Source organism: Juglans microcarpa x Juglans regia, chromosome 4S, assembly GCF_004785595.1.
Source record: "Juglans microcarpa x Juglans regia isolate MS1-56 chromosome 4S, Jm3101_v1.0, whole genome shotgun sequence".
Taxonomy (NCBI): domain Eukaryota; kingdom Viridiplantae; phylum Streptophyta; class Magnoliopsida; order Fagales; family Juglandaceae; genus Juglans; species Juglans microcarpa x Juglans regia.
In genome coordinates, this window is record NC_054601.1 from 20,772,439 (window position 1) to 20,789,542 (window position 17,104).

A 17,104-nucleotide genomic window follows, 5' to 3' on the forward strand; every position below is an offset into this window, starting at 1 on the left:
TTCATCCAATACATCGAAGGTTTCAATGCACCCTGCTTGCTTACCAATGTGCAATTACAACACATTAGGCCTATTAGCTCTCTTTGGACCTCTTGAAATTTTGCATTTGTATATAACTTCTGAAACTGCTTCTCAATGCTAAAAGGGGAAATGCAGGGGATCGTTTGGTTGCTGGAATTGAAATCAGCCGTTGTCTCTAACTCGACCTTCTTTCATAGAGCATTATCAAATTGGTCGACAAATTCCTTCAAAGTCGTACTGGAATGGACATACCCGTCAAAAAAAGCATTCATGCTTTCTGACCATTGTGTCATGCTCATACCAGCCCAGAATACATTCTTCAAGTAAACTGGAACCCAAAAAGTCCTTTCATCGTATAAGGATTGGAGCCAATTATTGCCTCTGAGATCGTACTTGTCACGTAATTCACTCCACCTCTCCTCAAATTCCATGGAAGTTTGTGAATCATACAATGCGGCTTGAATGGAGGTGTTCAACCCTGCGTTGAATTGGGAATGAGATCCTAACTTCTCTGGAAGTTTGCGCATTATATGCCATAGACAATATCTATGGCGAGTTTCCGGAAATACAATTGCAATAGCATTCTTCATTGCCCGGTCTTGGTCGGTTATGATGGCTTTGGGCGCCTGACCATTCATGCAATCTAACCACATTCGAAACAACCACACAAAGGTATGTGTGTCCTCACTTGACAACAACCCCGCCCCTAGTAGTATGGACTACCCATGATGGTTAACACCAATGGAGCAAAGGGCATCCCGTACCGGTTTCTTAGGTACGTTGTATCGAAGGTTACAACGTCTCCGAAATACTCATAGGCCGCTCGACTCCGTGCATCAGCCCAAAACACATTTTGTAACCTTCCCTCATCATCCACGTCCATGAAAGAAACAAAGCCATCATTTTGATCTCTCATTCTTTGGAAATATTCATTAAGTGCTTCACCACCTCCTTTACACAATCTTAAATGTCTAGCCTTGTCAATGAAATTCCGACAATCTCTCTCTTGAAAATCTAGATGCTCAAAACCCCCCGCATCGACGACAAGTGAGTAATAATTTTTGTTCATTCTAATACCGGCTCTGTCATTAAGGTCGAGCATCTTTTGGCTGTATTCATCTAGACACTTGTGAGATCGCAAGAGTCTTGTCTTCTTGGGACTCACAGTAATGTGGTTATGCTCATTGTCAATGTCAACAGTAGTGATAACCCATTTGCCGTTCTTACTCAAGGAGGCATTTACCTTCACCTTACAATCTGTTTTAGTGGTTGGCCGTGGCCTCGAGATATTACTATGCCTAGGTCGGTACTTTCCACCACGGGCACAACCAACAGTCACATACACAGCCTTCCCATCATCATCTCTCTTTGTCCGTTGCGTCCTTACACCAAAGCCCTCTTGCTTGGCATATCTCTTATAATAGGCTGTAAACTCTTTTTCACTTTCGAATTCCATACCGGATTTTGGTGCTTCAACTCGTACACCATCATCCGAGACAACAGTTGTAGCCTCTGCCTCTTCATTTGTGTCAGATAAAGTTTCTACAAACACAAAAAAAATATGGATAGATTAACATCAATTCAATATAAGCAGTCTTAAAGTCAAAGAAGAGATTAATACCACCAATAGCATTTGCGCATTGATCGGATGTACTTTCATGTACTTTCAACATTTTGGTCAAATTCAGAACTACTTGGCAAAGTTGATGCGGGGGGTGTTTCTTGCCTCAAGTCCTCCAGATTACTTGACAGAGGGTAGGGGATATGAGGTGGCATCTGCTCAAACAGGCACGTTGTTAGAAAAAATAGAATGACTTTTGCCAAATTAACATGTTAAATTTTTAAATTTGGTTAAAAAATTCAGAGAAATATACCTAGACTGAATTTTCAACTAGCCTACAGTCCTCTGGATTACTCGATGGAGGGTAGGGCATATAAGGTGGCATCAGCAAATCCTTCAACCAGGGGCATTGTAATGGAAATAATAAGAATGACTTTAAACAAATTAACATGTTAATTGTTAGACATTGGTTCAAAAATTAAGATATGTAATACCTGGTATGAATCTTCAACTCGTCTAAAGTCCTCCGGATTACTTGACGAAGGGTAGGGCATATTTACATAAAAAGGATGCTGCGATTATGCAATTTGTTAGATTCATAAACACGTCAAATAAACTTTATTAAAAAATAAAAGACTACTCACATGGTAGACATTGGGATTTCCATATGTATTTTGAGGCCTCGGCGGGTAGTATGGATTTATAGGACCAACATATGACTGTGAAGTCGACGTTGAAGGTCTAGGTGACATTCTATCTTCCTCTTTCCCCATCACGCTAAAACTGCAAATGCCAATCAAAGGAGCGGTCATTGGACAAAGTATTTGCTTAATGTAAATTGTAATAAAGCATGTCATTTGAACCTAGTCTAAACAAAAGAAAGAAGTTATTCATTTGAATCTAGTCTAAATAAAGTAAAGTTCTCAAACATCTTCACTTTATTCAGCAAACAAAAGAAAAAAGTTATTCATGAAAGCCTATAAATAAAAGTTATCAAACGGTAGAAAAAGTCATCAAGCATCAAAGATCGAAACTAAAATCCATGAAAACTCAGTAAACAAATTCAGAAAACAAAAGGGAAAAAGTCTGCCAAATTTAGTAGAAATGAAATGCTATTCTATCCATGGAATTTCAGCAAACAAAAGAAAAAAAATCCATGGATATAGTGAAAAAAGTTACTCAGCAAACTAAAATCCATGGATATAGTGAAAAAAAGTTATTTAGCAAACAAAAGAAAAAAGTTATTCATGAAAGCCTATAAATAAAAGTCATCATGCATGGTACAAAAAGTACATCAAGCATCAAAGATCGAAACTAAAATCCATGGAATTTCAGCAAACAAAAGAAAAAAACTCCATGGAATTCAATCTCCTGCACACGATAAGCATTTAGCTTCATATAAGTCAATGCTATAATGAAGTAAAACAATTCAATAAGGTGCAAAGGACATGAACCTACGACTTCTAACCACCACACCCTCCTCACTAAGTTTACCAAAATTCTTGAATTCCTCCCCAATTTCAGAAGCAGATACAGTAGGTGGTAAGTTTCTCACATAAACAGACTTGATTTCGTCTGCAAGCATCCATACATAAAATCAAATAAAGGCTCCGAAATGTATTTTGACCAACAAGTTTGAAGGCAATTACAAACATATGATATCTTATCCAATTTTTGCCGCAAGAAATTTAATTTATGCCACTGGATTCAACTAAGACTCTGAACTCAGGTCCACACAAGAAGAACATTAATTTCTCCATGCCCTAAGCCGCAAGAAATTTAATTTATGCGCTGGATTTATCCCAAGTACATTGTGGAACAGCAAAGAAGTGGAACAATGGTAATACTTTTTTAGATCCACACAATGGTAATACTCCTTAGCAATGCAAGTTGCCCACGACAAAAATACAATCTCAGAAAATGTAAAGAAAACGAGAAGGGACAGAAACCGGAAGGCGTATATACTTTCAAAAATGGTTAAGAACTGATCTACGAAGCTGAGCAAGGGCGGCAAAACAGAGCTCCGCCGATCTTGTCTTCACTGTCCGTTAAATCAACTCGAGGGGAGGGGCGGCGCTGGGCAGACGAATCGTAGTGGGGTGGCGCTGAACAGATGGACGGTGTCGCGGGGTGGCGCTGGGCAGACGGCGGGCGACACGGGGTGGCGCTGGGCAAGGTCGGACTGGGGTTTCGGGCACTGGGCCACCAGATTTGCTCCGTTTATAAAAAAACGCGGGGAGTGGCGGCGCTGGGTAGAGGGACGCCGTCGCAGGGTGGAGCTGGCCAGAGGGAGGCGACGCGACGAGCTGGCGATGGAGGACGGGGGTTTCGCGCGATGGGAAATTCGAATGGCTTCGGCGGAAAGAAAAGCAAATGAGAGAGGGAGATAGAGAAAAATGGACAGATTAAAAAAAAAAAAACCGACACGTCAGGTGTGGGGTGTGGGATCAGCACAGTTGCTGATCCGTAGTATAACTCATTGATCCTTTTTATACGTAAAAGCCTATAGCACGTGTAGTTCGTGTGGAATGAAAAACTAGAATAGGAACTTATTATATAGTTTGACAAGATTTTTTAAATAAGAATAGTTAATAGTACTCCCACGAATGGCAAGGGAGGTATATTTAGGCCTCTTTTGCATAATGAGTTGAAATAATATAAGGTAAAAGTTAAAAATTGAATAAAATATTATTAGAATATTATTTTTTAATATTATTTTTATTTTTAAATTTGAAAATTTTAAATTATTTATTTTATTTTATTTGAAAATTTAAAAAAAGTTGTAATGATTAAAGGATATGAGATAAGATGAATTGAGATGGTTTTACCATCCAAACTAGGCTAACATTTGGAGTATCTTTAGAACTTTTTCAATAGTTGTAAAATGATTTGAGTGAAGATGTTTTATTGGATTTTGAAAAATGAAAGGAAAAAAATATGAATAAAAATATTAAAAAAAATTTAAATATTATATTTGTTTTAAAGTTTGTAAAAATTGTATTGATTTTTATGTTTGAATAATTGTTAGTAGTAAGGTACCCCATGACCCATGTTATGTCCACCTAGGTGAGAAAGTTACAAGCAGTAAATTAACTCTCCAAAACTAACACTTAACTTCAGGCAAGTTAAGTAACCCCCTATTAGAAAACTCCATAAATGAGAGTTTTACATATATTAATTAAAGTGAGTGTGGAAAAAGTGAACGTACAAAATAAAGGCTCTCATCTCTCTACAATTTCTTAAAACAATAATATTGAGCTCTTGATCTTAAAGTGTGGAATTATTTTAGGAGACTCCAGTGACCTCCTGAGCGACAAATAAGTGCAATTATAACATTGTGACGTGAGTTATAAGATGAGTAAAAATCCAGACTTGTGAGAATTTTGTTTTGCTTGAGATAATTCGAATTAGCCTTATTTAATATTGGTATCAGAGCTATACTACTTGTTTTCACCCATATGAATATGATTAAATGTTGGATGCTTTACATTGAGTTTAAAAGCATGTAATTGTTGATATGTCATAATTTTTTATGTTTCAATTTTTTTATTAGAGGCTATGCTATGACATATTTAAGGTTGAATTCCCTCTATGAAAGCCTTTCTTATAATGTTATAAATATGTCCCTTAAATTTGATGAAGTTTTGTTGCATGTACAGGAAAAAATTTGAAACCCTAATTTAAAGCTAATGTTGGGACCGTGACTTTAGCCAACTTTTAACCAACCAAATTTTTATTTTCTAGAAATAAATCTCATATGGTTAGAAAGTTGACTCATAAGCTTTAATTTGACATATCATACACTTGATTCAGACTTAATATGAGTAAATTATGGTCAATTGAAAATTGGTGGTCAAATTTGAGAAAAAGCCAAAAAAATTGGCTAGGAAGAATATGATGAATAGTAAAAATTTTACCTATCCCACTCTCAGCCATAGAGAGTGTGATCCACCTTTGCAATTTGGGTGCAATTTGCTCACATTATAGATACATATACACATTACGATGATTGAAATTTGTATTTTGACATTCGAAAACGTCAAGAATGGAGATAATAAACACTCTCTGCTACGGTTAGTGAAGTAGAAACAAGAGACACCCACATGCATAGGAGGCGCATGCAGTGACTTTCAGTGTCCATTTTTAGTCACGTGTGGCACTTGTACTCTTGTGTTGGTCTATAAAGTTGATTCATATATTTTTATGTTGAGATCGAGAGCTTAAAACATATTTTTTAAATAATTTTTAGTAAAATGCTTTAAAAAAAACGTGATAATAAAATTTAGTTTTAGAACACTTGTCATACTTCTTCAACTCCAATTTTTATGTATTATATGAACATTTATATAGATTATTTGTGGATGCATGTATTGAATTGTTTATGTTAAATGCATATTCATATTGTATAAGTGTCCTTAGATTTTATGACCTATTAAACATTTCTCATTAGTTAAAGAATGTGAGTTCTCTATCTATTGAATCATCATATATACCATTATAATTGAATGTTTGAGTTCATTGGTATTTTATTATTAAAATGGATAGAGTTGACATTGATAATTTGTTATCCTCATGTATAATGTATGTGTTTACTTTTATGTGAATGAATATGGTGTACCTTATAAATATATCGATGACGTGGCGTCTCTATTTATTTATTATTTTTCTAGAAGATTTGTAGTAGGATTTTCTTTAGAAATATAATATTGGGAATATAATTTTATTATTGAGGCCATGTAAAGGGATGTGTTCACGTCTATCAATATACTTTAAGGTCACCTTAATATGATGCACCAAATTACTAGTGAGGATCTAGGTGGAGCCTATGCGCAATGTGTTTAGTACAATAATTATGGATTTTTCATACTTGATGAATCAATTATATGTGCATTAGTTTTGAATTTTTTGTTAAAACTCCTTTATAAAATTTATTCAAAATTATTTAGATATGGTATTTTGACTTATATAGTAGAAGATGATTACTAGTTTTTTTACGAGATTTTCGATCTCATTATGTAGGAAGAAATTCTATGGTCTAGTTAGATTTTGAAATAAAATTAAATATATGCTAATGTCAATCTCGCACAATGAATATAATGATAATGACCACTAAGAATATACTAGAGGAGAGAAACTGGGTGTGACCAACTATGACATATGACATAGGAAAATTCAATATCTACTTAATGAACAAGAGATCCTAGAAAATTTGTCCCACCTTATGATACAACCTAAGGAAGGAAAACTTTCCAACATCATCATGATATGGAAGCCTATCAAGTTTGGACAAAGAAAGATCGGTACGCACGTTTTACCATTATTAGCAACATATACAATGATCTTATTAGGGAGTTTGAAAATTGCTCAAGATATGTGGAACCAATTGAAAATTGCCTATGGGGAGACATCAACTACTAAGCTTTGTGCTCTCACTTTAATGTCAATGTTTGCCTTAATTCATGATATAAAGGTTAATGACAATAATTTCACTGATAAACAGTAAGTTACCGTTGTGACATGATCTTTGCTCGAGTCAACATGGGAGCAAATGAAACTCGTTTTGACACAGTGAGAATATTAAGATTTTTACAAATATATCTTGCCATTTGGAGCTGGAGGCAGAGTGCGCAGATGTACAATGTAGTACTCTTCTTGTTGCCCAAGCTGGGAAGTACAAAACATTGAAGCCTAAGTGCAAGCAATATGGGAGATCTGCTAGAGCAACAAATAGTCTTGGCCCAAGAGATGGAAAGGTATCAAAGTGTCGCAGAGGTAAGCGCGCTAGCAAGGAAAAGTCCAAATTGTAGTATTCTAACTGTGGAAAAGTATGATACTTTACTCGTGAGTGAACTGAGGCAAAGAAGGTATCCACTAAATACAACTATTTCATTACTTATATTTGTTTACATATTTTTATTGCTCACTTAATCCATGAATAGATTGCAGACACAAGAGCAACCAAACATGTAGCTCAAGATCGAGTTGGGTTATAGATTATAGAATAATATCAGCTGGCAGACAATACATTATATTAGATAAAGGAACTCGAGAGGAAATGATGGAGTTGGCACCTACCAACTCAAGATGCGTCTGGAACTCTTGTTACTTTTTCATGATGTGGTATATGCACTGATGTTTAATGTAATCTATTTTTAGTTATTTTTATGTTGGAACTTGGTTTTTCTTTTCATTTTGATGACCTTCAGTTGGACTTTTATTTGGATATGGTTTTGTAGGGACATTGTTTTCTTTCAAATGGTTTCTTTATGTTAGATTTAGATAATTCTTCATTTTATTTTGTGGTTTCAAATGATGATAATATTGTTTCTAATTCATTGAAATAACATGCTAAACTAGGTCATATATGAAAAGATAGAATGACTAGAGTATCTAATGAAGGCCCATTGGCGTCTTTCACTAATGTAAGCCTACATGTTTGTGAGCCTTGTTTAACTGGTAAGGCATGTAGGAAGCCTTTTGGAAAGGCTCATTGGGCATCTTATCCTTTAGAGCTAGTCTATTCTGATATTTGTGGACCTATGAATGTAAAGGCACGACATGAAGCCTCTTATTTTCTCACCTTTATAGATGACTTCTCACGTTTCAGTTATGTCTATCTGATCTTTTATCCCTTTAAAGCATTAGACTACTTCAAGCGCTTTGTGGGTGAGGTTGAGAATTAGAAATAAAGAAGTTAAAAAAATCTACGAACTAATCAGGAACATGATTACTTGTCTAAAGATTTTAAGGGACTACGTGAGCAAAATGGGATACACAGGCAATTAACAATTCCTGATACATAACAACAAAATAGTATTGCAGAAATGAAGTATCGTACCTTATTGAAAATGGTTTGATCCATGATAGCACAAGCTAACGTGCCAATATTTATTTCGGGGATGCTCTTCTAGTTGTTGCCTACATTTTTCATAAGATATTCATAGAGTTCGAAAAGCTATGTAATGTTTGGTGAATATCCTAACAGAGAAATGACAGAAATATAGTCATGTGATGTCACATTTATTATGACGCCCCCAGATTCCGTTTGGGATGGGACTGACATCTGAAGCAACGGGACATGCAACATAAGGTTATCTGCCTCCGTTCATGACATATAAGATGTAATGTTCCTAACATGCATATAGCATTATGCAATATTCGCAACTGATAATTTTTTTTTAGCAATACTATGCACCAAACTTATAATATCCCAAATAGTTAAAATATAAACCATGCTTACTTAAAACATCCACGATTATAGCACGGGTCTCAGAAGACTGTAATCTTAAAACAATGAAGACTTGACTCCATAATTATATTGCCAAAATATACTATTGGGCTAGTTCGTTGAGTAACTCGCGTAATTCAACTAACGATGCCGGAATACTATCCAAAAACCTAACTACGAAGTCTGCAAGCTCCGAGTTACGTCTACGGCGTCTAGTCAACCTCCTTCAGTCTGCCAGTGTCTGCTCTCTGCTCTAATCCTGACACATCACATACCATTCGGGGGAAATGGTACCATGATTCACATGAACTTGAAACTTAACATAGACGTAAACTTGGACATAACATGACGTGAAACATAATTTGAACTTGAAATAAATGAACTTGGAATTTTATTCAATAGACTTAATTAATAAAAGTGACCATACGAGTGCTACATGGGTTCCCTTGAGCCGTGTGTCACTGCCGATTACCGCATCACAATACAAGTGTATATACCATCTGTGAGTGCGTTAATACGTGCTCCACAGTTGTTGTGGCCCTACATATTCTACATGTCACAATTGTTGTGTCTCACGTAGTGTATACTCCACAATTGTTGTGGCCCCATGAATTATTTGTGCTACACTTACTATGGACACACGTAACATAATGTGTGGCTCTATCGGCGTTAGTGTCTGGCGCGCTCCGATGACTAGCTAGTTAGGCCCCATTCGCAACCTGTTGACTGTGCTTCGTCAACCCAGGGAATTTCACACCTATTTAGATACTCTAGCATGAACAAAGAAGTTTCACTAGGATATTACCCCATTCTAGCGCTTAGGGTCCTGATTGACATGAATAACTTAACTAGCATACATAACATTTCGTAAAGTGATGTGACATGAACGTGACATAAATGACAGAAGTCCTGACGTAGCTTAACGTGACATGAACGTAAGATGATAGACATGACATAAAGTATAACAGACAATATTTTATAACATAACATACATGTAACAGACAATATTTCATGACATGACATAACATGTAACAGACAATATTTCGTAACATGGCATAACATGTGATAGTGAATATTATGTGACATGATATACACATAACAGATGACATACGTAATATGACGTACTTTTAACAGATAGTAACATGTGACAGAATATATTATGTAATAGATAAGATTTTCGTAACATAATAATTCTTGTAATAGATAAACATGTGATGACATGGCATATATAACAACGTAAAAACATAAATTGTAGTTCTCTTACCCATCACACATACACAGTAAACTGATAGTAAGTTAAGAGCTAACTTACCTCGATCGTTGCGTTCTACGAGATTAAAGTGCGAAACACGAAGAATTGTAAGAGGGTATTCTAAAAGTTAGAACTTTAATTACTAACAATTAGAAATGTGAAAAGAGACAACTTAGAGTAAAATTACTATTTTACCCTCTACATGTGGAAAAATGACCATTTTATCCATAACTTAAGGATTTCACATCTAACTCCAGAAATTACCAAAATTTACATTCCTCATGTAAATTTTGTCCTAGACTCAAATATTAACTCAGAAAAATTTAAAATCATTTACAACTATGGAAAACTCACAATGGCCAAAACATGCATAGGCCATTTCTCTTGATTTTGGTTGCAATTTCTTCCATCTTCAAAACCTATGATTAAACCAAAATTTTGTAACAAGGATTTTCTTATCCTAAGTTTAAAAAAAATACACTTAAAATATCCATTAAGAAAAGCTAATCATCAACATCAAACTTTTTGTAAAAAGACCCAAACTTTTTAACAAAAAGTAAATCCTTAAATCACAAATTTTGGCCTTAATAAAAACATTTCCAAGAATTCCAATAAAAAAACAACTCTTACTTCTAACATATTCATAACATCATCCTAAAATCAACCATGCTTTAAATCATCAAACAAAAGCCACCAAAATCACAAAATAACACTTGGAGTTTCTGGTTTTAAACTTAGTCCAAAACAGAAACTTTTCTCTCCACTAACTTTGATCAATCTCTTGATCCATGGCTTAAACACAAGTGATCTTCAAACTAAAACATCTCATGGTTTAAAAATGTGTCCTAAAGAAGATCTAACCTTCAAACTTATAATCACATGGCAAAACCTCAATAAAACATGGATCTAACCCAAAAAATCAAATCTTAGGCCTAACCAAAATCCTCTTGCATAGAAAAATCATACATTTAAAACTAATACTAAATATCTTCAAAATAACATCCTAACATGTATATAAGAGGCATAGGATCATCATATAAAAATAGCAAAACTTTTGGAATAAGATCAAACCACGAAATATTCCAACTTTCACAAAACAAAAACTGCTTTTCCACTTCCAGTTTTCAAGTTTCTAAATCTAAGAAAATCTATCATCGAAAACTTTATCCATGCACCAAAATCTCAATGAAAATTCATAAACACATGATAAAAACACTCATTGAAATTTTCGGACCAAGATATGTCCATTAGCTTGGTCAAAAATTTCAAAACATATCATACTCTCCAGTTTCACGCCCAGATTGACCTTTCTATGGTTAAAAATACTTTTGACCAATCAAATGAGCATGGATTGAGACTGATAAGATATCCATTGAAACTAGACTAAAAGATGAACAACTTTTATGAATGAGTCATCGTGAGAAAATACTTACAAAGGATCGAAAATGGCCACGCAAAAAGACACAAAAATCTGCCTGAGAGAGCGCTTTTGGATTTCTCTCTAAGAACGGGGGAAAGAAGTGATAAAATGGAGAGAAGTGTGTCTTGCACGAATTTAGACTCCTGGAGGGGAAGTTATGGGCTTGAAAGACCCTTGATTGGAGTTGGCTATGTGACATAAAGTGGAGAATAGTGAGAGGCATGGACTGCCTGCAGCAGCTGTGAGAGATGGAGGTTGATAGAGTGGATTTCTCCTTTACATCAAGGCACTATTGGGTGCAGCCAATGGCAGTGGATGGTTTGCCATGTGGGAGAGGAAACTTCTCCAAGAAACTTTGCCATAGTGGCCAATTTCGTGGACCTTGGTGGGCCCCAACCAAGTAGGCTTCAATTTGGGGTTTAAAAAGAGTTTGGTTAGGGTTTGAGATGCTATCAAGACCAAAACCAATTTTTTTTTGCCCAATCAAATTTCCAAGGTTTAAAAGGTTGGATAATGATGTCATAATAAGAATTTGATTAATTAATAGCATGTGGAAGTGATTTAATCAAGTGATTAAACGCAACGCTAGAAATCGGGTTAGAAAGGGTTTGTAGGCCAACTTTAGGGTTTGTAAAACCATTTAGGGTTTCGATTTCAACCAAAATTTTGAGGTTTCAATTGGATTCCAACCAGTTAGGGTTTTGCTAGGGTTGAAACTCTATTTGGTTTGGCACAATTTAGTTGAACAGATGGTTTCTCTTTGTGCCAAGTATCTAATATCATTCGCTATATGTGACCAAGATCTTGCCAAGTATCCAAATACAATCTCTCTAACCTAATTTGGACATTCTACACTGTGATTTTGAAAACACTGCACCGGGTGCGCTTATCAAGGTTACTATTCACTCCAAAGAAATGCATAATAAACTTAGTATTGAAAAATCCTAAATATTCATATTAACCTATAGTGAAAATCGTTTGCCGAAAGTCAATCCCGAAGTGCCCCTAAAAATAATTTCACAATTTCGAACAGCTGTTTCGTCCGAAATTATGAAAATTTACTATTGCGCTATAAACTTCTAAATAATTAACTGAGTCTAATGGCGTAGACCAAAACACATTCTGACACTTCTAACTACCTCAAATAATTAAACTCATATTTCTAGCATCATAGTGAGTTATAACACTGACTATGTTGACAAACTAAAACCTGCGCGATTAGTCGATTCGTAAAAATTTATGGGGTTTTCACGATGTTTCTAAAATCAATAGAAATTCCACCAATGAATTTCTAGTGGGCTGTTACATTTATTGAGATTGATTTTTTCAATATTAGTGATGCAAAGAAAGATATTGAATTTTTTGAGTTGCAAGAACTTGAGAGAGTTATAATATTTTTTGGCGAGTGCCGATAATTATCATATCCTAAAATTGCAAAAGATAGTGAGAGTGATTTGCCTTCTAGTGGAAGTGTATAACTAGAAAGTGACTCACAAGAGTCTCAGTTACGTAGAAGCGAACGTAGAATCATTCATCGTCGTCGTTTTGAGATTAAAGGTGAATATTTTATGTGTGCTCCGTGTGACTTTGATGAGCTTGCTTCTTATGAGGAAATACTAAGTTCATCTGCTTTAAATAAATGGTTGGCTGCTATAAGAGATAAGATGAGTTCTATGACAAAGAGCCAAATTTGGGAGTTAGTTGATCTTCCAACTAGGCTCAAATATATTGGAAACAAATGAGTTTTAAAAATTAAGCACAAGTAGATGGATCAATTGACAAGTATAAGGCGCAGTTAGTGGCGAATGACTATACTCAAAGAAAGGGTTTGGGTCATGAAAAAGCATTCTCCATTATGGTGAGATTTGCTTTCATTCGCCTCATTTTAGCTATAATTGCACATCTAGACTTGGAATTTTTTCAAATGGATGTGAAAACTCTAATTCTCAATAGAGAACTAGATGAGGATATCTATATGGATCAACATGTTGGTTGAGGTATAGGGACAAAAGTACAAAGTATGCTAGCTGAAACGTTCACTTTATGGCCTTAAACAATCTTCTAGACAATAGTACTTCAGATTTCTTGAGGTCATTACTTTAATTGACTTTGAGATGCTAAAAGAAGACCATTGTATTTATATCAAACATATAGAAGAGTTTTCTAATTTTGTCTTTGTACGTGGATGTCATCTTATTAGCTGGAAGTAATATGGAGATAATTGTTGCAACAAAAGAATGGTTGTCCTATATTTTTGAAATAAAAGACATACGTGAAGCAAATTATGTACTTGGAGTTAAAATGTCAAATGATCGATTTAGGAAGTTTCTTGGTTTGTCTCAAGAGACTTGCATTAAGAAATTCTAGAACAATTCTGCATGCACAACTCCAAACCCATAGACACTCCAGTTAAGAAGGGTTATACTTTGAGCTAGAACATTTAGAACATTGCCCTAAAAATGATGAGGAAAAGAAAGAGATATCTAGAGTTCCTTATGCAAGTGCAATTGAAAGTCTTATGCATGCTACGTTGTGTATGTGACCTGACGTTTGCTTTACAGTTGGATTGGTTAACCATTATCAGAATAACCTAGGGCATGTTCATTGGCAAGCAGTTAAGAAGATTTTTCGATATCTTCGTGGGCCAGCAGACCTCGTTCTTTGCTATTAGGATGGAGACATGAGACTGAATGGTTATAACACTGTTGATTGGGCTAGTGATAATAATGAGAGTAAATCCCCGACGGGTTACGCATTTATATTTAATGGGGGAGTTGTTTCTTGGTGTAGCAAGAAACAATCATATATTGCTTTATCTACGATAAAGTCAAAGTATGTTGCTTGTTCAGCAACTGTACAAGAGGCTGTTTGGTTGAGGAGATTTTTTCAGTACCTTGTGGTTACGACTCTTGCAGATAAAGTTGTTAAGATATACAATGATAGTATGACAACTTTGACTTTTATAAATGGGGCTTTTATTCTCTTAAACCAAAAGCTTTCACACCAGTTTTGTTTAATCATGAGTAAAATACACTCATCCATGCATAATCAAAACTTTTATTTTCTTTTTCAAGATTAATGGTTGCCTGATTCCGACCACCACAAGCTACTAATGGCATTTCTTTTGGTGAATTTTCAATGATTATTATTGCTCCAGTTTTCTTTCGGGATGACAACTGCCACCCCAACCCCAAAAGATGGAAGGAGTGGTAAGCGGAGGTAATTTAAAAATTAATTAGGGACAATACTTTTTGGGTTGAAATTTTCTATTTTAAAACTTTAATAATAATCCCATGTGGTCTAGTTTATTCTAAGAATTGTATAATCCTTAGTATCTTTTAAGAATGAGACTACTCATTATGTGAATTAAAAAAATTATTACATACAGTCACTTTTACGTATTCATTATACACTCCACTGATATAATTAGCCAAATCAGTTATTTTATATTAAAAAAATGACGCGACCAATCACATCAGTAAAATGCATAAAAAATATATAAAATGACAGTACATAAAAGTTTTGACAAACGAAATATCCCATTAGGCTTTATATGAAAATCTTGTTCCTCCATCTATCTTTTGGATAACAACATTGACACGTGTATAGAGATATTCACACCTAGTCATCATCCCACTCAATCACATAAATAATTAAAAAAAATTTAAAAAGCTAAACTTAAATAAAAATCATCAAGACCTAATGGAATAGAATGTATAATTTTCCATATTAGGCTACAACTACCACAACATAATGATTGCATACAATTTCCCAAGGGTAGTTACTATCATTAGGAAGACCCCTCCCCTTTATGAGTGGCCATGATCCACCCAATACGGAAAGAGGTCCTCCCCATCACCCTCGTAATAAGGTGGTTACAAGCCACCCCTGTTGGATTGGACTGCTTCTTTTTTATATGTGCATCTTGGAGATTAGTCGAGATACTGTTTTTGAACACCCAATGTCAATAAAAAAAGTACATAGTCGTGGATGAGATATTTCCTCTCACAATGTCATTAAGCATCCTCGATAGGAGGAAACCTTCATTTCGAGTATTTATATTTTAAATATATATATTTTAATTTTATTTAAGAGTCTTAGATTTATATATATTTTTATCTAAATTGTTTGGAAAAAAATTCGTGTCTTTTTCCAATCCTAATTGATATAAAATAAATTATAAATTATGCAACAAACTTTATATATGGAGGACTTTATTTCTAATGATAAAGATAAATACAGCTTTGATTAATCTAGATTAGAAAACTATAATTAAAGATAAGTTATTTAATTCAAAAAGTTTGTAACAAGTTCAAACCATGTTTTCGCACCAAAAAATTTTTTCATCCACAAATAATAATAATAAAAAAAAATCGAAAACTGTCATCATTTATTCATCAGAAAAATTTACATCCATTATTGAATACATTATGTGATGTCCCCATACAAACATGACATCACAAATCACAATAATACATTTGGAGCTCCGCTAATATATTATTTCCTTTTGCAATTGATATGGTTTTCAACCACAAAAGTTAGATTTGAAAGGTCTAGTGGTGGCGAGTCTGATGACATGGAACGTGTTTCGAAAATAGCTACAGGAAGGGCATATGCGTGAGGACCATGCGCAAATGTGGGCGGTGCGTGAGAACCATGCACGGTGATTTTCACAAAACTACCACTTTTTTCCAAAATTTCAACATATGAATTTGCTTGTGTCTCTAGGGAGTTGTCGGAAAAAGTGATTCTAGACACATAACTAGGTAACTTATAATTAATATGCATTATTGTATATCAATATAACAATCTAATTAAATATACACACATTATCTACCAAAATGAATAATAGTGTATATATATATATATATGTATATATATATGTATATATACACACACACTAGTAGAAGATATTACGTGCCTCAGGCACGTATGCCCAATTGAATGTTTTCTATGTTTTTATCTCATTAATAAGACACCTCTTTAATTTACAGAATTTTCACAAGTAGATAAAAAAGTTACAAATTTGTAATTTCTTTTCTTTTAGCCAATCACTCATTACTTGAAATCTATATTAGATTAGCTATCACACACTCTATAATAATAAAATATTATTATTCTTTATTATTAATATTTCTTTAATTAAATTATATAGATGAACATTACTTATATTATAATTTGTTATAGGATAAAATTATTGCATTATCATTTACTTTGGACGATGCATAATTGATGCTTTGATTTGTCATCGGTGAGTTATAAAGAGTGAAAGAAAACAAAGAACTTAAGAAATTTTGTACTTTCTTTCATCTCCTACACTCTCTTATCCAGAAACTAAATAAAGAAAAGCTTAAGGAAATACCTTACAATTAGAAAACTCTCTTTTTATTTATTTATTTATTTTTATTTTTTATCTCTCTCTCTTCTCACATTTCGAAGCAAGTAAACAGATCAGGAAAAAAAAACCAAAGTGGCAACTAAAATTCCTCAAAACCCAAGATCAACAACACCATTTCTCCTTCACGCCACCTCTCCTCAGCAGTCGGTACCACAAGGACGTCGTCACCGGCAACTTCCCCACCTCAAGTCCTTCTCTCTCTCCCTTCCCCGAAGTCCTCTCTC

General features: G+C 34.5%; 1 protein-coding gene across 1 annotated transcript; it reads right to left on the minus strand.

The window, feature by feature from the left end:
- Positions 1-212: 212 nt before the first annotated feature.
- Positions 213-3,167, minus strand: LOC121262117 (protein FAR1-RELATED SEQUENCE 5-like). Its single transcript, XM_041164533.1, has 6 exons — positions 3,037-3,167; positions 2,227-2,365; positions 2,077-2,154; positions 1,686-1,797; positions 761-1,563; positions 213-647 (listed from the first exon to the last, which is right to left on the minus strand). Exons 1-6 carry the CDS (start codon positions 3,165-3,167, stop codon positions 213-215), a joined length of 1,698 nt encoding a protein of 565 aa, XP_041020467.1.
- Between the last annotated feature and the right edge of the window lie 13,937 nt (positions 3,168-17,104).